The sequence below is a fragment of the Psammomys obesus genome, unplaced genomic scaffold, assembly GCF_907164565.1.
Source record: "Psammomys obesus unplaced genomic scaffold, mPsaObe1.curated_primary_1811, whole genome shotgun sequence".
NCBI lineage: Eukaryota > Metazoa > Chordata > Mammalia > Rodentia > Muridae > Psammomys > Psammomys obesus.
Genome location: NW_026591711.1, coordinates 6,852,369 through 6,878,028, shown reverse-complemented (window position 1 = coordinate 6,878,028; position 25,660 = coordinate 6,852,369). Strand labels below are relative to the sequence as shown.

Sequence of the window (25,660 nt, the reverse complement as noted above, 5' to 3'; positions counted from 1 at the left end):
AATCCAACCAAGGACTATTCGTGGAGATGACCTGGAACCCCTGCATAGGTGTTCACATGGCAGTTCAGTGCACAAGTGAGTTACATAGTAATGGGAAGAGGGACTGCCTCTGACCTAATCTGATTGGCCTGCTCATTGATCACTTCCCCTGCACAGGTGCACATGGCAGTTCAGTGTCCAAGTGAGTTACATAGTAATGGGAAGAGGGACTGCCTCTGACATAATCTGATTGGCCTGCTCATTGATCACTTCCCCCTGAGGGGGGAGCAGCCTTACCAGGCCACAGTAGAGGACAATGCAGCCACTTTTGATGAGAACTGATAGACTAAGATCAGAAAGAAGAGGAGAACCTCCCCTATCAGGGGACTTGGGAAGTGGCATGCATGCAGAAAGGGGAGGGAGGGTGGGATCGGGAGGGGAGGAGGGAGGGGCTTATGGGGGGATACAAAATGAATAAAGTGTAATTAATAAAAAATTAAAAAAAAAAGTTCAGCACAGCAGAGGCTACTAATATACATGGGTCTCTGTGCCCAGACTCTGAGAACACGGAGAAGAAATTGTTGGGGCAACTGTCACTGAGTGGGAGTAATTGAACTGACACCTTAAAGAAGGTGAATTATGAATAGAAAGTAGATGAAAATCACATTGAGATAATTAATAAAATATTGGGTGAAATCAAAGTAAGAAATTAGTCAGATTCAGTTGTGAATAAGAAAAAAAGGTGGTTAGGTGTGGTATTTTATATGAGGATGACCCCACAGGCACATTCGTTTGTGTGCTTGCTTCCCTGTGGTAGGAGCTCTTTAGGAAGGATTAGAAACTGTGGCTTTGTTGGAGGAGGTGTGTCATTGGGGGCAGGCTTTAAGATTTCAAAAGTCTATGCCATCCCCAGTGAGCTCTCTCTGCATAGTACTTGTGGATCAGGATGTAAGCTTTCATGCCTACTTGCCTGCTGACATGCTCTTTTCCATGATAATCATAGGCTTACTCTATGAAACTGTAAGGCTCTAAAAAAAACTGTTTCTTTTATAATTGCCTTGGTCACAACAATCGAAAAGTAACTAAGACAATAGGAGAAGGTTTGTTTCATACTAGTTTAGTTCTATGTGAAGCAATTACAATAATTTTAAGTGTCTCAGATTAATCCAAATTTAGAACCTGTGGTGGTCTGAATGAGCATGATCCCATAGATTCATGTGTTTGAATGCTTGGCCACAGGTTGTGGCACTATGTGGAGGCATGGCCTTGTTAAAGGAAATGTGTTATTGTGAAGGCAGAGCTTTGAGGTCATATATGCTTAACCCATACCCAGTGGAACAGTCTCCTTCTGCTGTCTGCAGATCAAGATGTATAACATCTTGATTCCTCCAGCGCAATGTCTGCCCTGAATGCTGCTGTGCTTCCCCCAGTGATGATACTGGACTAAACCCCTAAAACTCTAAGCCAGCCCCAATTAAATATTTTCCTTTAAAAGAGTTGACTTGGTCATGGTATCTTTCCACAGCAGTAAAGCCTTAACTAAGACATAACCGTAAGGTAAAACAGTAAAAGTTGCAAGATCAAGTGTATCAATGGAAGCAAGAAGGCAAAAAGATGGTGGCATGGCCATTTCCAAGAGGAAGCCAAGTAGTAAATACAACACTCACCTCTTCCATTTCAAAGGAGTCTGGTCCTTTACTCACAATCTGAGACAAGTTTTTGAGTTTGTCCATATGAATCCATTTCTCTTTCCAGGTTCTCCTCCTAACTGAGCCCTCAGACAAACAGACATGAGGACACTGCTTGTCCAGAAGAGCTTGTGGAGGAAGACAAGGTGACAAGCCATTGCAGGCTTGGGCAGAATCATGTTCTGTTGAAGGAGACATTTGACTTCCATCATCACTATGGGAAGCCACCTGTAGCCCCACTCTATGCTCCCATTGCTTGGTAGGTAGAGTAGAAATCCCGTGTTCCATTTTGAATGATTCTGACAGTGCTAGGTTACCATCCCTCCTGCTGTACTGTCTTGAAGTCCTCCTTAAAATTTGACTCATTCTTCTCAGATTCCCTTTAGCTCCACTTGACGAGGGGCTTTGCACACCCTGTCTTCCAGCTTTTTCTTCATCCTGGCTCTGTAGGGTATTAATACTACTCAGCAAAGATGAGAAGGCATCAGTCACATGATCCAGGATTTCCAACTGTCGGAACCGGCCTGAAGAATATAGGAACATGGAAGTTTTACAGAAGTGTTTCTATGAAAATACTTCGATGCAGTAAATAATATAATAGGAACTAAGCAATGGGAGACAGCAGTTATTTGCAATCAATCCAAGCAGTTTAGTTTGCTGCCTGGAATCCACATGGTAAAAGGAGAAAACCAACTTTCCACAAGTTGTCCTCTGGCCTCCACATGTGTGTATGCAGGCGTACACGCAGGCACACACACGCATATACACACACACACACACACACAGTAACTAAATTAAAATGTAAAAAGAAAAGCAAACTTAAAGAATGGATAATGTGCTTTTCAGAAACAAGAAAGACTTTACTCTGTTGAAACTCAAATATTTCCCAGCCATGCCACTCTCTCTGAAGATGAGACCACAACCTAATGAGAAGCCAGAGTTTTCACACGGATACAGGTAACTTTGTGGGTTCCTATATGTACACAGGTATTATATGCTAATTAATTTAAGACTCTAGAGTTGTGTGATTCTATATGTTTATGTGGAAAAAATCAAATGTCAAGAGATAAATGTCCATTCTTACTATTGCAAAAGATAAAATACACCCTGAAGCAATAACCCAGGCTTTCAACATAAAGTTGTCCGAGTCTGCTTCCCATAGCTTCATGCAACAGCTCTCCCATCATCATGTCCGTCATCTTCATCACCCAAGTGTGGACTAACATGTGGAATCAGGAGGCCTGGTTCCAAACCACCGGTCAGCCATCACTAGGAGCATGACCCCACTGTGCATGAGTTAATACACATGCAGTGTTTAGCTCTACATCAAACATAGTAAATGTTCATGACTATTTTTTAACCTTGATAATTATGCTCCAAAGTGAGAAGAGTAAGGCTGAATGAGATCAGAACTAGCTTCTATACTTCTGAAATATGATGGTCTAGAGTAAATATTCCCTCTTCTCAAGGAGAAATAGAATCATAGAAGAAAGGGATGGGATCAAATCAAGGCTGAAATCCACCAGGACAAAACTTAAATTCTGTGGCTCCACGCCCATCATCCAGGGTACAGATTGGCATTATGTGAACTTCAGTGGGCTGATAAAGCCTGACTGTTTTGGCCTTATTTTTTCAGCCAATGCAGCCTCTCTCTTGAGTTTGTTCCATTCATTGACTGTGGCTTTCTATGGCAGATGTTTCATGTTGCTGTGATCGTTGACTTCTGGGGTTCTCTCCCCTCTCATAGTTCCATACATTGTCCTTTCAGTAGCTACCTGAATGGGACATTACTGTGCACATTGCCTGACATTTCAGACTTTACTTTGGAATATGGATGAAAGTATCCATAATCCTTTTTTTTTTTTTTATAAAATAACTTGCATGCTTACAAACTAACAGCATGAGCTGGATGTGGCTATGCACTTCTTTAATTACAGTACTTGGGAGGCAGAAGCAGGTAGATCTCTGTGAATTTGAGCCCAGCCTGGTATACGTAGTGAGTTCCAGGAGAACCAGAACTTTGTAGTGAGACTATGTCTAGAAAAAACAAGCAAGCAAACAAAAGCACTATACTTGTATACCACTAGCTCAAATAAGCAGCCAGACTCCCTTGCGTGCCCAGATTACCTTCCTAAATAGCTTGTGTGAAGAGGGTATCCCCCAAACTCTCCTCCCAAGTCTTTTAAATTAATTCAAACATTTCAATTGAGCCTGTAATTAATGAGGTCTCAACAGACTCATTTATATTTTTGCATGTGTATTTCTGTGGTGTGTACATGTTTATATGCATGTTTCTTTGTGTGGGAGTGTAGAGGTATATGCAGCTACCCATGCGTTTATATGTAGGTGACAGCTCATTATTGATATAGGATGTCTTCCTCGAGCTCGTTCCCCTAATACATTGATGTACGGCTTTTTGCAGAACCTGGAGCTCACTGTTTTGGCCTGTTTGGCTACCCAGCTTGCTCCAGGGCATCCCATTTCTGCTTTCTAAGGCTGTAATTGCAGGCATTCTTCCATGCCTACTTGACATTTACGTGGGATCTGTCATCTAAACTCTGGCACTCTTCCTTACATGAAAAGCACTTAAAATTAAGGCATCTCCCCAACTCTCACTCACATTTCTTTATGGGTTTGGGGGATCCAAGATACAGTTCACACACTTGCCTAGCAAGTGTTTTACCCACTGAGCCTCTCCTCAGCTGTGGGGCCATTTTTTGAGGTCCCTTCACTATGTCTTTTCTATTATTTTGATGCAAAGTGCTTAGTTTCTTCTAATGGCCATGGTCTTAGCAGTCATGATCTCCACTCCAGCTTTCCACAGTTTTCCTGGACAAACTGACTTCCAAATTTTCCTGTTCACATTTTGCTCAGCTTCTTGTTATAAATTTTGCTAGAAAAAATAGTAAAAACCACACTTCCGCATGATACTGGTCTGCTTTGAAGTTTTCTCTATTGTTGTAGTTAGTCCATCATTGTAAAGGTCAGCCTCTCTTCAGGTCTTTAAAACAGACCTTTGCTATATCACAGGACTGGCTTACAGTCTCTTCCTAGTTTTCAGGGAGGAATACCCTTTATCTCCCAGAAGCTTCGTCTCCACTATTCGCCTTCTATCAGTACTTTGGTCTTTTGAGCTCCCTGTAAAAATACCCAATCAATTAATCCTGCTTATAGCAACATCCTGGGGCTTCTCCAGTTGATTTATCTTCCCCCAATTTATCTCACAAATCAATCCCAAAGTCTTCTTAGCAATATTGTCAAATAAAGCCACACTAAAGACCTCACTTCTCTAGTACCAAGTTTCTGCACTGTTCAAGCATCTTTGAAAGCTGTGATCAAATACTTCAGAGGGAAAACTCAAGGGAATTATTACCTTTGCTGGTCATGGTTTCAGCCAATCATGGCCAAGTGGGCATGGTAGGTCAGCACAGCTCAGCTCAGTGCCCAGGACAGGGGTGCCTGTGTTGCCAGGGCTTGTCATTCTCCCCATTATTTCATGCTTTGTTCTTGCCTAGGGAAGGGGACTGCCCACATTCCCAGCAGACCTTTCTCCCCTCAGTAACCCTCTCTATGAATTCTCCAACAGCACACTGGAGATGTGCTTTCATAATCTAGTTAAAATGACAACAAAGATAAAACATCACAGATGCTGTCCTCCTGGACCCCACAGCAATCTATTCAGCCTTCCTTGAGCATCTCCCGTGTTCACCTGCTTCTTTCATCTGGAAGAAGAAACTATCAGCTAACCATCTTTCTGCTTCAAAAGAACTACTGGATGTTTCATAGTGAACAATGAAATTCTTTAAGACCTTTAGAAGAATTCTTGGGTTTTGGATATTTTCAGATAATTCTGATTACATTCTTACCTTATGTTAAGCTTATATGAATAATCATCTCTTTCATGAGCTAGGGAATGCAATTGCTTTGATGATCACCTTAAATCCGTCTATGTTTTTACACTTAGACTAAGACAAAACCTACCAATTAAATTGGTTCAATCAACTCAGGAACAACTCTCTTGAGCATATCTAAACATTTTATGTTGGTCTATGGGTAGATTAAATAACTGATTTTATCCTCAAGTTTAAACTCTTCGCTTAACTTTGAATGAAGCATTCTTTTCCATTCTGTCTTGAGCAGCCAACTACTTTAGTTCTTGCTTTCTTTACATTTGACATTCTTAGCTTTATTGAAGTAAAAGTCTACTCCAAAAGTGAGGCAGTCACTCCAGGACCAAAGGTCCACTCCTGTCTTCTCTATAATCAATGTATCACTTTCATTTATAAAATGCCTACCTCATAGATTAGTTCAAACACTATGTAAATAAATACCATTAAGTCTTGATATTTTCTGGAAATAGAAAATTGATCAAGGAACTTCCATTTCCGGAAGAGGAGGAAACCAGAGTAACTCCTTTTAGAAGTAAAAAGAGTACATCAAAACACCTTCAGGATGACATACTCTCAAACTTCACTGTTAAAATTTTGAGAACCATTTCACACACACACACACACACACACACACCACACACACACACACACACACACACACACACACACACACACACAGAGAGAGAGAGAGACTAAGCTGGGAAATCCAAATGAAGTCTCTTTTTCAGATAGTTATTTGAGAAAATACTTCATCTTCATTGACTTAGCTTTTGGTAAACTTAAAAGAACTTATTTCAGAATCAGAACTTTAGCATTTCTCTATCTAGATTTTCTGAAACTCTGTCATGTGATCCATGAGAGTGCCCCAGCATGGCAAGTTCACACTGGTGATAAGGACTAAGTATAGCTAATACACACTTCAGCCAGATGTGACTGGTGAGTAGCTACCACCTTCATCCCAAGGCATAGACAGTAGCAGTCTGACCAGCCTCCAGTGGAGGAGATTTCACTTAATGCTTTATGATGAGGCGGCTTGTCTGCCTTCTGGAGTGTGGCTGGAATAGACATTACAGGTGCCCAGGAGAGGGTTTTACTCTTAGGCTTACACAGGATCGCACATTCCACTGCCATGGAGTTAAGAAGTCATGTGACTTGGCCAATAACATCCAATGACCTGTAATGAGCATACTTTCCCACTGCCATATTTTCCCTGTCTTTGCCACTGGTGATACTCTAGATTGTAGTAGGGACAGGCAAAACCCTTCAGTGACACTATGGGCCAATTCAGTCTTGCTTCTAAATATTCATACCAAGCCATGGCGGAAATAAAAAGGGATCAAGAAGTCAATCTTTTCTATTCAAGCCACTTGGGGAGGGGTTAAATGGTATCACATACAAGCACAAGTGTATCCTGTCCATCACTGTGGTCCTCCCCAGTACTCTGTGCCAAGTGCTGAGATGCAATGCCACAGGCTCCTACTTACCGTACAAATCAGGGTTCTCAAAGTCCATCCGCTGCTTCTGTGCTTCAAGAAAAACACGAATGTTAATTCCTCTGGCTGCTGAGCTGCAACCAAGGAACCTGGCTGGAATTTGTGTGCAGATATCTGGTTCATCAGCACCAAAGCCCAGATCCAAAAGAATCTCCACTGGATCTTTTTCCCAAAATTCCAGCCATTCAGGAATGCTGAGATAAAAACAAGAATATCTTCATCTATAACAGCCCATTTAACCACAATCCATTTTTTTCTACTCATCCAGTCTTCCAAAATTTGAGTGGAAGAGGAACTTGAACAGACAAACAGATGGTGAGTTTATTAGCACTCACACAGCTTACTTAAAAGACAGTCGGAAACCCCACCCAAAGACGCTTGCCTGTGCTTTACAAACCGCGAGTTTATCCACCTGGCTGTTCTTTCTCACTGGACAAGTGTTACATTAGACAGGGCATAAAGACTGGGGAGCTGAAGTCATAGACAGTGCACTCATAACCACCACGAAACAATAACTGATGGCAGTTGAGGAAACAGAAAACAACAGCCTGGGAGTGGAGTCTCAAAGAACTTTTTTTTTTTTTTTTTTAAAGCAATCAGTCTAGGGCATCCTTAGCTACACAAATCTGCCAAGGATATTGCTGAATGCACATTATAAGATCAATGTTTCCAAATAATGCTTTCATGTCCCTAGGTAAGATTAGAATATGTTCTGGTTTTTGATGTTTGTTTGTTTAAATTTTGTCTTGACTTGGCTGAGAAACAAGACATCCTTTATTCAAATTGTTCTACTCTGTGTTGGCACAGAAGTAAGAATCAATTATCTAAAAATGTTATGTATACCAACTCACTTCTCACTCAGAAAATTATGGTGTTTGAACTTTCAAATGCCATGGACCCTGTGGGAATAATTGAGATTTCTCATAAGGTTTCAGCAGGTTTCCTTGCATCTTCAATAAGGTTTCTATGTGCCTTTACTGTCCTTGCCGCTCTCATGAGCTTATTGGAGACTCTTTAGAGAATTTTTTCTCCAGAGCAACAGTCTCATTAGCCTCTTGGGAAAACCCTCTTAATACCACCAGTGTCATGTTCACAATTTTTAATGTCACTTACAGATTTGGTAATTAGCCTTCTGACAGAATCAAAGAAGAAAAAGCAGCCTAGGAACCCTCGCTGAGGGATCTAAATAGTTTGGCTGGGATACCTTAATCATTAAAGTGATTTGGAAAGCTGCAGTGTCAATGAGTTGATTGTATGCCATGGACAAATTGATATAAAGAAGGTTCCAATGAGAAATTAGATTAGAGAGCATCCTAAATTCCACATGAAAATTTAATTCATTATCTATGGACCCCACTGTATGAATATTTATTCAGTCCATATTTAATAACCTGTATTTAACATCTGTAATATTCTAAGCTCTGAGGCTAAGTACCTATGACACAAAGTTAACAAAGACTGTTCCTGACATTCAAAGGGTATAGTGTCATGGCCACCACTATGAATATTAAGTGGCTTGTTATTGCACATACTATCAAATCATTATACAATTTCATTAACTTGCAATATATTTCACTGGTCAAGAAATAAACAAAAGGAATTCACCTCCAAAAAAGTAAATTATTACATGTCAATTTTTGTCCTGAGTCTTTACCCATTCCCACTAAGTCCATGGACCTTTCTCCAGATCTTTTTCTTGGTAGGAATAGACATACTTTGTAAATTTTACCTGCTACTCCTGTCAATAACAGTGTGGTTTCTGTATCTTTTTGCAGCTTTTAGTTTTGTCTTAAAATATGATCCAGTGATAGTTCTAATAGGTAGAGCTGCAGTTCATATATTTTTTTACATGTTTTGTCGATGAATGAAATTCCTGCAACTACAAGGTCTAATCATTTATCAGATATTTCCCAGTGACAGATGCTTAACCTCCTTTCCAAATTCACTGCCTCTTTTAATATGTTCTTTAAAATCAAGTTTGGAAATTCTCTGTTCTCCCTCTCATCTATCAATTTAACAAGTATTTTTTTTTCAGGTGCATATTTAGAAATTCAGGAAGCCAGTTTTTGAGCTGAATCATCTATCTGGATGATAGCTCCAGGAAGTCACATACCTTTGGGGTACACCTGTGGTGGAATAGCAAGAGTTGAAGCTAGTCCCTCTGGACAGGGTAGGAGTCTCTGAGAACTGATGCAGAGATCTAGAATGCAAGGAGATCAAAGATGAGTCACATTGCTTTAGGTTCCCCCAGGATGGCCTTGAGATGATTTTCCTTTCAGAGAAAGCCTTTGTGTTTCCTCCTCTTTCTAATAACCCCACAGTGGCCACACCTTGGAAGGAGGCAGTGTGTGCAGCACAGGGTGCTCCTTCTTTCTGAGCATTGCTATAGAAGGTGTGAGAATTTAAGTGTTAGGTGCCTGCGAGTGCTTATTATAAAGGTGACAGGATGTATCACTCCTGACAGATGGCAAATCATTGGGGGACCTTTCAGGAACACAGCTTTGCTAGGCTCCAACTTGAGGGAAGTGTTTGATATTATGTGATGAAAGACATACAGCAAATAACCATTGGAGTTCCTCCATGCAATTTCTCACAAGGAAAAAGGATTTCGTATTTCATGGCTAACAGTCTCTAACCTGTGTCTCCAGAGCTCTTGTGGCTAACCATATGCAATAGTAATGAAGTTCCTTACTAAGCAAGACAATGAGAATTGTCATATCTAGTACATCTGTATTTCAAAACATTTTAGAGCACCTTAAAGAAAATTGAACTATATTATACTATAATTCTGTTTTATGTAGCTCAGGTATATCACTTATCATATTAGACAGTTGGCATACAATTAAAATTTATCAAACAATACTGCAGATGTCAATGTTCCCAAGGAGACGAGGTTACTTAACCTGAGTTGCTAAATTTGTTTTGGCCCTGTCCATACTGAATAAGAACATCTGGACCCTGTATCTCTGTTTGGCTGTTTCTTTTCATTAAGGATAAGAAAGAACATGTTTCTGAATAATAAGAATTTTACTTTAAAATGGCAGTAGATCTTGAAGAAAGAGGAAAATACATCTTTTTGTTTATAGCCTTGTATACTGGTTAGGTTTTTATTCCCCCCCCCCCAACTTTCCATACTAACTAAAGACATTTGTGAATCTTTATTGGGGAATTGTCTCCATTTGGTTGGCCTGTGGGAGCTGTGGGAATATCTGTAGGGCATTTGGTTGACTTCTCAGTGATGGAGGAAATCCCAGTCTACTGTGGATGGCCCCATTCTCAAGAAGGTGAACTGGGCTGTATAAGAAAGAGAGCTGAGCAAGCCATACTCCTCTGTGGTCTCTGTTTTTCTCGTCCCTTTCTCCAGATTCCTGCCTTGAGTTCCAACCCTGGTGTCCCTAAATGAAGGATTGTACTTTGTAAGCCAAATAAAGCCTTGCTCCTTCAAGTTACTTTGTATCAGTCTTTTAGAATCAGAGATACAAATGACCACATCTCATCTCTTTCTTTTTATAAATCTTAGTCTTCTTTCTTAATTTGAGGGCTATATCCAGTTTGCAAAGTTCAGTAGAGCAACACAGAAGCTGTACCAGTCATATCCAGAGGAATCCATGAACACTTCCTGTTTTGATCCAGCCATATAGGCATGAGCTTGTCCATGAACCATTTCCCAACATTCTCTTTGAACTACCTGGGAGATTTTTTTTTCTTTTGGTGTCTTCTAAACGTGTTATTGCATCAGATCAATGCAACGGATCACCTAAGGGAAGAATAGTTGGGGACTGTGTGCACCTTGGCCTGTATATTTAGTTTTCTGATTGATTCTGAACTGGCAAGGCTGAACCAAGAACAGGAAGTAGCTCCTGCCCTCAAAGAGCTCAGTCCCAGCATCTTTTAAACTAGACCATGCCTGGGAATCCTCTGAAGGATTTGTAGAGCACAGTTCTGAACCTCCCCTAAGATGTTCAATTTAGTATGGCAGAGGTGGGCTTTTATTCTAAGGTTCCAGATCATGCAACTGCTCTGGGAAGCACACTCTGAAATCTACTCTCTCCTTAACTAGAGACACACTGCTTTCCCAACAACATCTAAACAGTTGGTAAACAGTGTGCTGAGTAACATCACTTTCTAGACAAAACCATGAGTCAATCAATACATAGCAGTAGAATGCATTTATACAAATATTACAATTAAGTTTCCTATCTGGTCAGCATTTGTTGACACAATCCTCTCATTTCTTTTTTATATTTAAGGATACCTCTAATTCTGCCAAGGCTAGTGAAAATGCCCTAATCATAGGGGCTAAGAGCTCACCATTTCATGAGATCCCAAGATCTATAGACTTGTTAAGAAGAAATGATTTTCATTGTTTCTACTTCATTTATCAACGATATAGCTGTAAAATTTCAGAGTGAAGTGACTAATTCTGCTACTTACCTCATGTAGTCTTTCACAGTCATTTGAACTATTCCTTGTTCATGCAAAGAAGCTGCAATTACAAAAAAAAAAAACAAAAAAAAAAAAACAAAAAAAAAACGATAGGGTAAATGTGATTGTCATACATGTCTGAAGAGGGTTTCTCCCCTCCAGGTAAACCTTTTCGGGAAGGGATTCCTATCCAGGAGTGTTATCTGGCACTGTACCTCTGCAGTGAACAAGATACAGTTCAACAAATGCTAAAATGATAAATGGTATGAGAGTTAGTGAACACTCAGTGCGGGGAGTTGGAAAGCAAGACCAGCAGCAGCAAACAAGAAACTTAGCAAAGAATTCATGGAGAAGATGACATTTGGATTTTGAAGTGTATAGAATTTGCTGGATAAAGGGGTAGGACTGTTAGAGATAAAATGTCATCTGCGACAAGTGTAGTACACCATTCTGGGGTTATTCTTCAAGGGATCAATAAGGGTGCTCTTTCAAGATCCTAGATAGAAGGGCAAGGGTGGGAATGGTGCCAAGCTCTACCATTCATTTGTATAATCTGGCCCTTTCCATAGCCTTCCAGCTTAGGTCCTATCCTTGTTTTTCAACAGAATTCATAGACACTGTCATGATTATCTGACCATACAGACAAGGGTAGCAAAGTTATGGAATTTATTACTACTTTTATTATTGATTATAGCAATAACACCATTTATTCCGCACTAAGTTTGTGTGAAGTACTGGGCTAAACCTGCCATTTATAGACTTATATTAATTTGTTTTAGATCCATTGATTTTATTCTATATGTGTCATTGTCTTCATATAGGTATGTTCATTGCATTCAAGTAGTCCAGAAGAGAGCATCAGATGTCCTGGAACTAGAGCTAATGATGGTTTTAAGCCACCATGTGGGTGCTGGACCTGGATCATTTGAAAAAAAAAATGCAGAAAGCATCCTTAATTGCTAAGTCATCTCTCCAGCCCCTATACAATCTTTTAACTTCTCATAATAAGTCCTTAAAATAAGGCTTGATATTTTACACTTAAGGAAGAAAGGAAAGAGACAGCATGGTTACATAAACTTCTCGTGGCCAGTAAAATGCCACAGCTTATTTTGTTTTGCTGCTGTTGTTGTTTTCTTTCTTTTCCAAACACCACACTGCCAACAGAATGTCCCATAGTGTACTTGAGAGCCAAAAAGAGGAATTTACATTTATGTATCAGGATATGAAAATCCATTGTTTTGAGCAAAACATTGTATATGATAAAGATGGCGCTGTGGGTCCAGGTGCCTGGAGGATGCAGGAAGAGTGAATGATACTGGGGGCAACATAACTGTTGGACGCCATAGGGGACACTGAGCTGTCACTGCAGACTGTGTCACAACATAGCATGTCAACTACACCTGCAAAAGGAAGCATTATTCAGATCATGGGCACATTTATCAGAATGAGCACCAGACTTCTCATTCCTGGCTGTCCTGTTACACCATGTGACATGTATAACAAACTTAGGTGTTGCTACCTGTACTGTGAAAAAAAATAAAATAAAGCTTTCCTCTACAAGAAAGAAAGAAAGAAAAAGAAACAGGAAAAAGGTTTAAATGAGAAAACCCTCCTGAGGGAAGAACAGGGAAACTGTTGGATCCGATGAAAGGCTTTAGTTTGGAGCCAGGATTGCTGCTTAGGTAGTGAGTCACTGAATGGCTTCAAGGTTTCTAGGAACTTGACTGTCAGATTTGGAGGGTGGAGATAAGAAATCTCATATGTTGCAGTCATTGCTGCTGTTGTTGTAAGACAAGGTATTCCTATATACTCCTAGCTAGATTCGCTGTAAAATTCCAACCTCTGGCTCGCAAGTGCTTGGATTCTAGGTACATGGCATCATATTTGGCTAAGAAACGTACATACTTTAGAGAAGATTTTAAAGGCTTAGCTATACCGTTAAGTGATCTGGAAAGATAGAAGACTGGAAATATATAATTGATTTGTGAGTAAATGGACGATTTTGATTCTTTGTTTCTTTGCATGCTTGTTTGTGACAGGGTCTTACTATGTAGCACTAGCTGTCCTAGAACTTACTATGTAGACAGGGATGGCCTCAAACTCACAAAAACCTGCCCATCTCTCCCTCCCAAGTCCTAGGAGTAAAGGTATGTGCCACCTTAAATAGAGGTTTTTAAGTAAGCCAATCATGTAAAAAGAGTCATGAGAGTTAAAATGAATAGAATAGAAAAATACATAGACTACATAGAATATAAAAATAAAGTGCATAGAATAGCAAAGAAAGCAGGACCCTCACTGGAATATTGTAGGTTGAGAAACATAATCCATTTGAAAGGATGTGGCACAACCTGAAACTAGGTTTAGGCCCTACACAATTATCCCAAGCCTATTTCCATGGCAGACATCACTAATCAATCACATCAGTTTTCACTGAGCCAAGATAGGCTTTCTAAATCTTCATTTGACAGATTTTCACATGGGGTGAAGGACATTTGTTATAAAGTTAATGAGTCGCTTTTTAAAGAAACTGTAATCTGGGGGAAATGTATCTAAAGTTAGGAAGTCAGTAACTTGACTAAAATTCATCAGTACTTCCCAGAGTATTCTAGGAAATGTGAGCTTGCCATTAGCTGTTTTTGCATTTAGACAAAATGAGCCAGACTTTGTAAACAATAGTCTACTCAACACTGCCCCTCACCTGGATAGACATTCTTAATCCATAGCAGCACACTTGCTCACTGAAAACGATTCAGTCTTGGAGCATCTTAAGATCACAAAACCACCGACATTGAGTGAAGTTGTCACATGAAAGAAATCTGATTTACCACCTTATTAATCACGTCATGAAGACGAGCACAGTACAAATTTTAGGCAATTACATGAGGGTGATGCCATGATGAATTAAATAGCAAGCTGTCAAATGGAAGGTAAAATACATTCTGTTTAACATCTTTTAGCAAACTTTCCTCATGCTTTCCTTCCCTTTTTCTATTACGATGGCCTCTATTATTCTTATTACTATTATTTTGGTTTCTCTGTGTAGTTTTATGTGTAGTTCGGTTTCTCTGTGTAGTCTTGCCTACTCTATTTTTAATTTGTAATCCACTGAGTGAGTGCCCATTGCTCTTCAGGAGAATTCTGGTTTAGTTTCTGGTTTTTTGTTTGTTTGTTTTGTTTTGTTTCTGTACCACTCTTGCCATGGAAGAACTCTGTGATTCTGGGACCTTGCTTTGCAGTGTGGCTGCTCCTATATTGCTGCCTTAGTCTTTTCAACTTGTCATTTGTGGGTTTCCTAGAAAATGTGGATGAATGTGTGTGTCCAGGCAGGGGTCTGGCACTGGGGCACAGTGAATTGCTCAAACTGTCAGAGAGGAAATGATCCATTCTCTGATATTGATGAGAAGAATTAATTTAACCCTGCTACACTTTAAAAAAAAAAACAAAAACATGGTTATGCAGAAAATCCAGTCACCCAGAAAACTCTAGTCACTGGACTCTGGATCCTTTTGCCCTGGACTTCTTCAGGAGATTTCAGTGACCACACAGACTTAGTAACCACACACCACAGAAAGTTTGCCTGAAACTGCAGAGAGGAGCAAGCTGGTTGCCAGGAAACAAAGCTCAACATTCAGGGAAAAAACACATTCCTGAAGGTAGTTTGTGTTCTATGGAATGTGATGTGGTCATGTGGTCTCTTGGTACACAAGGAAACCTTACACCATCAGCACCAGCTGGGGGAAGGGCTTTCTTGACTTCCATCCTGCAGCCACAGTCTGTGAGGCTTAGCATCACCACCAGCTACAAAAGGGTGGTCACCCTGGCCTCAGTTTCATCATCAAGAATACACACATGCAGCTGTTGAGTGCTTTCCTAGACTCCCAGTACTTTTCTCAATAGTCTGGAAGTGCCACACAATCTAGCCGATGCATTCAGACACACAGCATTTCTGTGCAGCCAAGCAGAGAGTCTGAAGAAAATCCAGCCCAAGGCACCTGATAAGACTTTTAAAAACAAGTCTGGTATGTTTTTTAAAAATTGTTTAAAAATTATTACAATTATTCGGCTCACTCACTGATGTCTAGTCCACCTTTGCCACTTCCCTCAGTCCTAGGAGATCAATTGTTGCTTTTGTAGTGCTTCTGTGTATTGATGTCTTGAATCTGCAGAAGCAGCAGCTGGCCTTCCAGCACGTGGACACACTTGTAAAGAGTCTTGGAGAGGGCAGTGTGAAACTATTATTTGTTTTTTTGTTTGTTTCTTTGTTTTCATTTTTTTCCATTTTCTGACTTGAAAGATAAACTTCCTGGAGGCCAAGGTCAGGCTTGTCAAGGTCAAGGCGTCTCTGTCTTGTCTCCAATAAGAACCTGAAGGAGAGGCACAAGCTGGTGGCCCACAGCGTGCCAAGTACTCATGGGGATAGGGACTCCAAGACTTTCCTTAAAACTTGGAAGAGACTGCTGAGCCAGCCCAGGTGTCTTTGAGGTAGCAATCTGTTCCCGGCAGCCTACACTCCAATTTTCTAGTCTCCATGCTGCTTGCTTCATTAGAGATTATCTGCCCAGTTTCTTGAAGCCTTTGCTATCTCTGATCAAAGCAAAAATCTGAAACATGGGGAATACCACGAGAGGAGAGAAAACCTTCCCCCATTAACCCAGATCTCCTGAAATGTCGATAAGCATCAGGCTCGAGTCTGCCTGTGCAGAACGTGGTCCTCCCCGACATACCTGCATCTATGATGCAGTGCCACACCCTGCAAGCTGGGCACCTTTAGTGCCACACGCCATCTTCTCTGGCATTGATGCTTTCTCTACCATACCCCCTGCCCCTCCCAGAATCCCTTCTTTGATTTCTAATGCTGGCTGAAAGCATTTTGGAGAAGGTAAAACAAGGTTTAGCAAATTCCTGCTACCCACAAGTTCTCTAAGGACTGGTTTCGGGGAAAATTAAAGTGAGAACGAAAGTTTCTGCTCTGTTGATTTCATTCCCTTCCGTGGTTAAAATTCCCATTCTGCTTCCTTCTTGATATAATCTCTAGCCATCCTCCCTACTGTTAGGTGGACTTGTGCCATCTGAAGCAGCAGATACCGCACTTAACCCTGCACAATGTATTACTGGAGAAGCTGCAGTCAGATATGCAGAAGGCACTAATTAGCACCTTTGTTGGCTTAGAAAGCATTTTTTATTTTGGTTTTCCTAAGCATTTTTGACTGATTCATGGAAGACATTTGGTTCTTTGGAATATCGTCCAATAGACTAATCAAATTACAGTTTTGCACTGCTCTAAAATAATAGCATTCTGCAGCTTTCTGCAAATTTAACTCCTGCCTGACCAGGACACTTTGTAGAGGAAATTTGCAGAATTGTGTTCATCTGACATGGAAAATTATTAATCCATATTGTTGCCCCAAACAAAACAGTGTTATTGGTTAACACTTGCATTCAAAATCTTAAAGATACCTGGAATCATTTTTTCTTTTCCTTGCCCTATGTCCATTTATTTTCTGAGTGGTGCTCTCTTCCTCCCCATTCCAGAGTTGACACCAATGAAAGCCCTTGCTGTCTGAAGCCTAAGTCTGTAACAGCTTCTGCTCAAGATGTAGCAGCTTCTCCCATAGCCAGGAAAGCACCAGAACATGTTTGCTAGATGTAGTTAGCCATCCCAGTAGACATGCTCATCAAAAATTGTTCATGACTGTTCAAAGCACAGACACAACATTAAAATTTTACTGATCTCAGACCTCAGTTGCAATTGCCCATGCACTTGAAAGCAGACTTTAGCTGACACTTCTATGCCATGCTCATACTGTGTGTGTGTTCCTCATTTCTGGAAATTCAGTAATGTATAATCTGAGTACATTTTATTTAAAACAAAAAAAAAATGTCTGTTTCAGTCATTGCACAAAACACGTCTTTAGAATGATTTTTTTCCGTATGTTTTCCATAATTTTTCCTTCATTTCTTTGTTTCTGTTCAAACTCTTATTACTTCCATCACATTAAATGTTCTTGCTTTGCCTTGTTGTTTCCTCACTTTTTCATTGAGAAAACTTCCTAACCTGATAACACCATCTTTGTGTTTTATTCAAACACTTTTATTTTTATTTTATTTTAGTTTAGGGCCACTGGGTTTAGAGATGATCTATACCCTGGTTAAGACTTCTATATCTCTAACAATTTGAGGTAGTATCAGCCAATGTCCACATGGTGGGACCCAGAATGGATCTAACTGTTGTTTTCAAGTCAAAGTACATCTTTATGCAAAAGCTAGGAGGTGCCTCTCAGAGGATATAGAACTTGGGAAGGCCTCAGAGAATGGCAAAAAGCTACCTGAACAAGACTTTAACTTAGGGGACATTAGAGGAAAGATTAGGAAGCCAGAGGAGCTAAGACTATAGGTTTTCATTGTGAAGCTAGCCTAGGCTATGTTCAAATTGCCATGATCTAGAAAGAGTGGGATTCTTGAGAGCAAGAGTCTCCAAATGTCTGTACCTTTCCAGAACAGGGTGCTTTCAACTTCTACTCACAAAACTTCTCACATGGTGTGATGGTTTAAATAAGAGTGGCCTCCGTAGGCTCATATATTTGAATGGATAGTCAACAGGAGGAGGCACTATTTGAAAAGATTAGAAGGATAAGAAGGTGTGGCCTAGGTGGAGGAAGTATGTTACTAGGGGCAGGCTTTGAGGTTTCAACGGTCCATACCAGGCCCAGGTTCTCTCTCTCTCTTCACTCTCTCTCTCTTTCCAGATCAGGATGTTTTAGAGCTTCTCCAGCACCCTTCCTGTCTGTCTGTCACCATTTTCCACCATGATGATAATGAACTAACTTTTAAAACTCTATGCAAGCCCCAATTAAATGTTATCTTTTATAAGAGTTGCGTTGGTCATGATATCTCTTCACAGCAATAGAAAAATGACTAAGATACATGGTTATTTAAAATAGTTACACAGCCAAGCATTTATCCATAATAAATCATAAAGAAGTTTATTTTAAAATATTTTTATATATATAATACTTTTATAATTTAAAAAGTGAATTATGCCAGGTAGTGTTGGCATGTGCCTTTGGTCCCAGAACTCAGGAGGCAGAGGCAGGAAGATCTCTGTGAGTTTAAAGCCAGCCTGGTCTACAAAGATAGTTTTAGGACAGCCAGGGCTACACAAAGGAATCCTGTCTTGAAATACTAAAAATGACATTTGTATACTAATAATGTTGACAGGCTCACTTAATTTTATGTATAGAACCAAATTTTATCTGAATGTTTGCTACAGTGTGGAATTATAGAGCATTCAGTGTTTTTTGGACCTGAATGATACCCTGATTTAATAACCACTGATGCTGAGAACATTTCTTGCATAAATACATAGTACAAAATGACAGAAGCAAGTTTAGGGCCATTTCAGAAATTGTTAGAAGTTCTGTTGTATTTTTCAAGCCAAAATTCATTTAATGATTTTTATGAAACTCAAGTTAGTAAATTAAACATCAGCTCTTAAGATCAAATGTCAGAATAAAACACACCTAATAATACACTAACACACACTCAGGACTGATGGTAGGAAAATGTTAAAAGTTTTACATTCCATAATTAAATTATTGTGTTTCTATACAGACAGATTTGTAATCAAATTGCTATGTTTCTTTATGGGCAGAAAGCTTTATCCATGCAGTTATTCACTGAATTTCATGACAGACAATGCTCCCATAATACTCAAGGATGTTTCAGGCAGTAGTCACTGGCATTGAGTAGTGAACTCTCAGCGTGGTGAGAACCAAGGTAAAGTCATGTGACACAATCTGATTGAACACTGCCATAACACTTTGAATTTCATTACATATTTGGTTTGAAATCATATTTTGGTCATTGTACATGCAGAAACCTTTTATTGTTGCCAAATTTTTGGTGAGCCCCACAGCTATGTGACCCCCTGTGGGGTCTCAGTCACAGTTTAAGAAGTAGAGAACACTCCAAATGCTTTCTCTTCATGTCTTTAAGGGGCTTCAACTGGATTTACTCTGACCCCTTCTTTATATAGAGCACAATGCTTGAAATTGGTTTTCTAACTTCTTATGATTTAACACAGCCCTTTAGGAAATTTACTCCTCTGAGGACCTGTCTAAGGATTGGCACATGCCTTTAGTCATAAGGTTCTTGAGCTAGAGGAATAAAGAAAAAGTATTTAGGCCAGCTTGAGCAGCATAACAAGTCCGTGTCTTAAAAGAACATGGTCGGGCATAGAACACAGTTGTATGCTACTTGTTTAGCACCCATAGGTCAAGTGTTTAGTTTCTAGTTCTGCAAAAGCAGAAAAAAAAATCAGAGTCCACCAAGTAGTAACTGTCACTGAATAACTGTCCAGGAATATTTTCTGACACAGGAAATTGTTTGGTCTTAACACTCACAATGATGCTTGAGTGTGTCAACCATGTCAGTTGAGTTACTTACGTGTTGAAGCCTTTGTTAATCCTGAAGTCTTATCTTTACATTATAATGACTGCATATTTTCACACTCAGGTAGTAGGGACATTCAATCTGTCCTCTGGTGGTGGCAATAAATTTGCCACAAACTAACACTGTCTATAGCTTCAGTATGGGATCTGAGACAAGACTGAGCCATCAGTCTGGAGAGATGGATTTTATGGTCATTGTCCTTGGCACCATGTCCTCTAAGAGGCTCTGAGTGTCTGGCTATGATGTGTGTAGATCTGTGGTGCTCCACCAAGCCCATAAGGTCAAACTGATGTGCAGTAAGAGACCAATAAGTGGAGATTGTCTGGACTCAGCAGTGGAGGTAGGGGTTAGAGTCTTGCTTATACATCACCACCTGCTCTCAGACAATGCTGGGGAGACTTAAAGGAGGCCACAGAGTTTTTAGCTGCAGTGCCTTAACATTTGTTATCAAAATGGCAGAAAGTGACAGGGTATTGTTCATGATGTCTGTTTCCCACTTAAGATATAAGTGGGAAGGGCAGCTGCCGAGTCTTCTGCAATTATTAAAATTAACATAGAAAGAAGGGACAAAGGAGAATATATGGCATAGTTAGAAGGAGAAGTTTCTTCCTATGTTAATCCACTGTTTATGGGGTAAGTAAGATAATGTGGCATTGCCTTAAATCCTGTCAGGGTTTTCTGAGTTTTAACCTCATCATTTCTCAGCAGTAACTGCTTTTCTTCTCTCACTGCAACTTATTCCCAGTGTAGCTCTGAAATTTCCTAAGTTCTGAGCATCTTTTTATGCACATACAGGCTTATGGAAGGCTGCAAGTCCAGCTTCCTGCCTGATTTTAACTATCTGTGGCCAAAAATTATGGCACATTCATTGACTATAGCACAAGAATGAGAATCATCCATGTTCCCATAGTGGTTACTGACTTCAATGACTGATCAATGAGAAAGGCCTTGGTAACCAAAAGCTTTGTTAGCTTGTAGAAGCTCTTCTATTATTTAAAGTCTTGTTGAAGATGAAGTAGCTGCCAAATAGAAGCTGTGCTACTCTGACCTTAGAGCCACACAGAGACCCTGCTTCCTCCTGGGTGTGTCTTTGTAGTTCACCAACTTGACTCTGATGAGGCCAGGCCATGTACTGTATTTTCCAGGAAGTGAAGTGTTTAATACAGTGTGACCAAAGGAAGGAGCAGTGCTGGCCTCTCAGCACAACATGGGCAAGAGTCAAAGACAGATCTATGCTAGAAAATATACCTATGCATTTGTCTTTTCCTTGAGTCTGAATTAATATGAATAGGGAGGTCATCATATTAAATTTATTAGAAACAAATGTTCAGAAATTTTGACATCATGGAGGCCTTATGTTAATAATAAAGCAGTTTAAATAAAATGTGTCAAACTGCCTTCTAAAACCTCATGTTTCTATTTGGAGATTAAGGCTTTCTTTATCTGTCATGAGAGAGTTGTCTCTTTGCAGCCTACAGCAGTTAATGCAGACACATACTACTAGTCAGTGTGGAGAGTATAGGACATATGACCCAAAAGGCTCTCTCTGAGGCTCAAGGTCTATCCAGGAAGAAGGATGGAAAGAGTAGAAGGTCCAGAGTATGGAAAGGTGTGTTGTAAAAAGACTTCTCTTGGAATGAACCCACTGTGGGTATAGAAACTTGCACCAGAGTGGGTCTGTTGTTATTTTGTCATGGGAGAGGAAAGGGTTCATGGGGCCCAACTCTCCCCAGGTGATTATTTACAGTTAATGGTGGTTATGGAAGTATCATACTGTCATCAGTCATGTAGCTACTGACTGGTTGTAGATGACCCAGTAAATAACTTTTCACACATGCTCATGTGAGCAACTGTAGTTAATCTCAGTAGAATACACACACGACGTGAAAGTAGGAGAGGGCTTTCTGAGAAGGGTGAGATGACAGAAGAAAAGACTGGAAATGACAGGACATAACAGGTAGTGATGACTAAAATTCATTCAATATCTGATGACACTGTCAAAGAACACAAAATTTAAACTATAGAACAACTGAAGAAAAAAGGAAATTTCAATATATCTTTAGTTTAAACTTTTTAAAGCAAATTGTCTGAATATAAATTGACTGGTGTGGCAAGTAGTAGCCATTCTTAGTTGCAGATGGTGGTGGAGGGTATGAAATAATGAAGAGCAGCAAGGTAAGTTACTGTAAGATTAATAATTTTCTCTCAGAGCATTATATTCCTAGTTATGTCATATTTAGACATATTCTTTAGGCATTTAATTGATTCTAGAATCTTATTTAACACCTATGATCAACATGTCTGGAGTTGATGCAAGTTTTCATTTTTAGTCATAAGATTTCATCTGATCCATCTGAAAGCCCGTATAATGGTAGAATCTTAGATGCCATGAAGTCTGGTGCTTTGTTTAATAAAGATGGAATCTATGAGACCTGTACTCACTATTTTAATAATATTATCATCAAATCCCAGGAAACAGTATGATACATTTTCTGACTCAGAAATATTTGTGGTTTACTTTAGGATTTAGTAATTTTTTTTGTCTTTAGAATACATCATTAAAGAAAAGATAAAAAACATAATTTTGATACTAAAAGACCAGAAAGAAAACAGGTTTTAAAATAAAACTATAGCATGTTATGAATAATTAAATTTTTTTTTACATAATTACATCCTTGCAGATGTCTGCATAGACCCAGAGAGTTTCCTGTGATAGTCTGAGTATTTGATGATGGCAAGAACCCTGGTTTCAGCCCATAACATGCTGCTGGGAACATGGCTGTGTTTTCTGAGTGCTAGTCTTATAAAATCAAGTGAGACAATAGACTTATTTCTGAGAGCCTCTACTAAGTCTTCCTTGAGGAAGGTCTATCAGTAAGGATGTTTTTTTTTACACAAACATCTACTCAGGTGCACAAAGCACTGCTGTTCTGGGTTTTCTTGCCTTACCAGAATGGTTGATGGCTTGCTGGAAGCTTTCATTTGCAGAGACACTATAAAAGAAGCAAATTCGCTGTGAGTCCAACAATGTATGTAAATAAATTATTACCAAGTTGCTTTTGTAATTAAGTGGATGAACAACAACAACAACAAAAATCAGGCTTATATTTTAATAGGAGAACTTTTAAAAGTGAATGCACAAATGGATACAAATACCATTCTATTTTTGCACTTCTAAGCTGACATATAGTTTTTGCAGTAATGTAGTAATCCTTCAAGTAGCCTGTTAATATGAAAATCTACACTTCTCCCACCCTGGCAACACATGGCTAGGAGCCCATCCCAAGGAGGGTTAACCCACATTATTTTCATGAAGCTTTGCAAGAGAAATACATAAGTCCCACAGGCATGCAAAAATGAGATAAAATAAATAAAATGAAATAAAGCCCCACTTACAAGAACCCGGAGTTCAGCCACTGCTGGATACTTTCCTGTTTGGAATTTTCTATAAAGAAACAAACAAACAAACAAACCAGATCTGTTAGTCAAAGCACAACTGGCTGCAATGACCCACTCTATCATCAGCCACTTCAGCAGCTCTGTTTCCTACATTGTTGGTCACATGATCATGTAAACATATTCATATTCCCCCTGGAGGCATAACCTCCTATTTTCCATAATCAGCCCCTTCTAAGAATGGATGTAAACTTGCCAAAAGACTATAAATTAAGAAAAAAGGAACAAAGTGTTAAGGACTAGCAAAATGAATAAGTGAAGGGTGAGAGATGCTAGAATGATTGTAAAATTGCCTAGTGTGAATACAATGACTGGAAAAGAGTAAGAGATTTCTGTTTCTCTCTTGTTGGTTCTATGTCACCATGGAACCTCTCCTTATTAAATCCCAACATTTACCTAAGGCAGCTAGCCAGCAATGTTTATTTGCAAGGAGTTCTTTGCCAGGTTAGAAACCAGATTTGCATTCATTCCAAGGACAAATTGTCATAGAGTCCCAGGATATCCAAAGGCAGCCTGTGTTAAAAAGGCACCAGCCTTTTAAAATGTATCTTTAACACTGGCTCAACAAATAGGCAATAGAAAAGGAAAGAAGGTGAAGGGAGAGCAGACCCTGAGAGTTCTTGCTGCTTACTACCTCATATCCTGGTCTCAGTCTGACTTTATTCACAGATACTTGAATAATTCTCACATAGGCTTTCAGGTAAATCGAAACAGCCAGTAAACCTGGGAGTTGCCCGGTAGTCTTCATTTGTGATACCATGGGTGGATAGAGTGGGAATGTTTTCTTATTTATTTCTTTTTTATGTTATTCAATGATCGTCAGTGTTTCATGCAAGGCACCCAAGAAACTTGAAATAAAACAACTTCATTGGGAGCTGAAGAGATGGCTTGTGGGTCAAGTACTTGTACTAACACAAGGAACTGTGTTTGGATTCCGAGCACCCATCAAAAATCAGGGCATGGTTGCACTAGTAGGACCCAGATTCCTTGAACTCACTGGCAGCCAGTCTAGCTGAATGACACTGCTCCAGATTCAGTGAGACTACCTGTCTATTTCTGTCTCTCTCATATACATACATACATACATACATACGCATATGCATATATGTTCACTAGCATATGAAGAAGAGGAAGAAAGAAGAGGAAGGGGGGAGAAAAGAGGAGGAAAAGAAGGAGGGAGGAAGAAAAAGAGGATACAGTGGAGGAAGAGGAGGAGGAGAAAGACGAGGAGGAAGAAGAGGAAGAGGTGCAAGAGAAGGAAAAGAAGGAGGAGGAATCTTTATGGCTCCAGCCTGGATGTATCTTCAGAGTCTTGGGTTTTAGGATGAGGGCGTTGTAATAGAAAGGAAGCAGTGTTTATCTTTTAGTTGGTCTATTTGTGCTGAGGTCCTCAGGAGGATAGATATTTCATAAAATTGGCCGGAATCATACCAGGAACACTTGTTCCTTTCTTGTTTCTTTGTTTCTTTCTTTTGTTTTTTTTCCAGACAGGGGTTCTCTGTGTAGCCTTGGCTGTCCTGGAACTCATTCTGTAGACCAGGCTGGCCTCCAACTCCGAGATACCCCTACCTTTGCCTCCCAAGTGCTGGGATTAAAGTTGTGTGCTACCACTGCTTGGCAACACTTGTTCTTTTAATATCGAGTTCAAGTCCTTAGAAGTCACTTGCCCCCAAACATAAGCCTCACATACCTCACCACCAACAGAAGGGCATTTTCTAAATGCCTAGAAGGCCCCTTACCTTGCATGTACATGGTGAACATTGGGTTTTCCTCCTCAGAGCCAGGAAGCAGATGCCCATCCAGTGGGATCCATGCCCTCTTGGTATGCTTTAGGATATCTCTCTTGCTCTTTTCCAGGCCTACTCTGGGGGTGTCATATCCTTGAAATTGCTCCATCATCAAGAGGGAGATTCTACAACCTGACTGAAACAATACCAGCCGAAAAATCAGAGACGATGAGTTCAGAGCTGAGGTGTGGCCAGCTGGAAAGAGATTCTTAGAAGTAACTGTGAATGTACTCTACTGCATGTACTGTAAAATGATTGATACTGAGCCCTTCAGAGTCACTGTCAAACTGAGACAGGCTCACCTAACCAAGCGTAATTCCTGCTGATTTTGCAGAAGAGTTTCCTTACTACAGACAGATAGACCAGGAATTAACCTGGCATTACCAGACATAAGGTCACAGCGACACTGAGGGATTCAGTGACACATTCTGAAATGTGGAACAGAGAAACTGAACTTCGACACCAGCCTTACTTATGTTACACTAATCTTT

The 25,660-nt window shown here is 39.9% G+C and overlaps 1 protein-coding gene across 1 annotated transcript in view; it reads right to left on the bottom strand.

Annotated features, from left to right (window-relative positions):
• Positions 1-25,278, bottom strand: part of Itprid1 (ITPR interacting domain containing 1) — a 99,067-nt gene extending 73,789 nt beyond the window's left edge. Inside the window, exons 1-7 of the mRNA XM_055611821.1 lie at positions 25,122-25,278; positions 23,323-23,371; positions 22,876-22,919; positions 11,485-11,536; positions 9,164-9,250; positions 7,042-7,244; positions 1,647-2,191 (exon numbers count right to left, since the gene is read on the bottom strand). Coding sequence (XP_055467796.1) covers positions 1,647-2,191; positions 7,042-7,244; positions 9,164-9,250; positions 11,485-11,536; positions 22,876-22,919; positions 23,323-23,371; positions 25,122-25,278 — 1,137 coding nt within the window. The remainder of the gene's footprint in view (positions 1-1,646; positions 2,192-7,041; positions 7,245-9,163; positions 9,251-11,484; positions 11,537-22,875; positions 22,920-23,322; positions 23,372-25,121) is intronic.
• Positions 25,279-25,660: the final 382 nt, after the last annotated feature.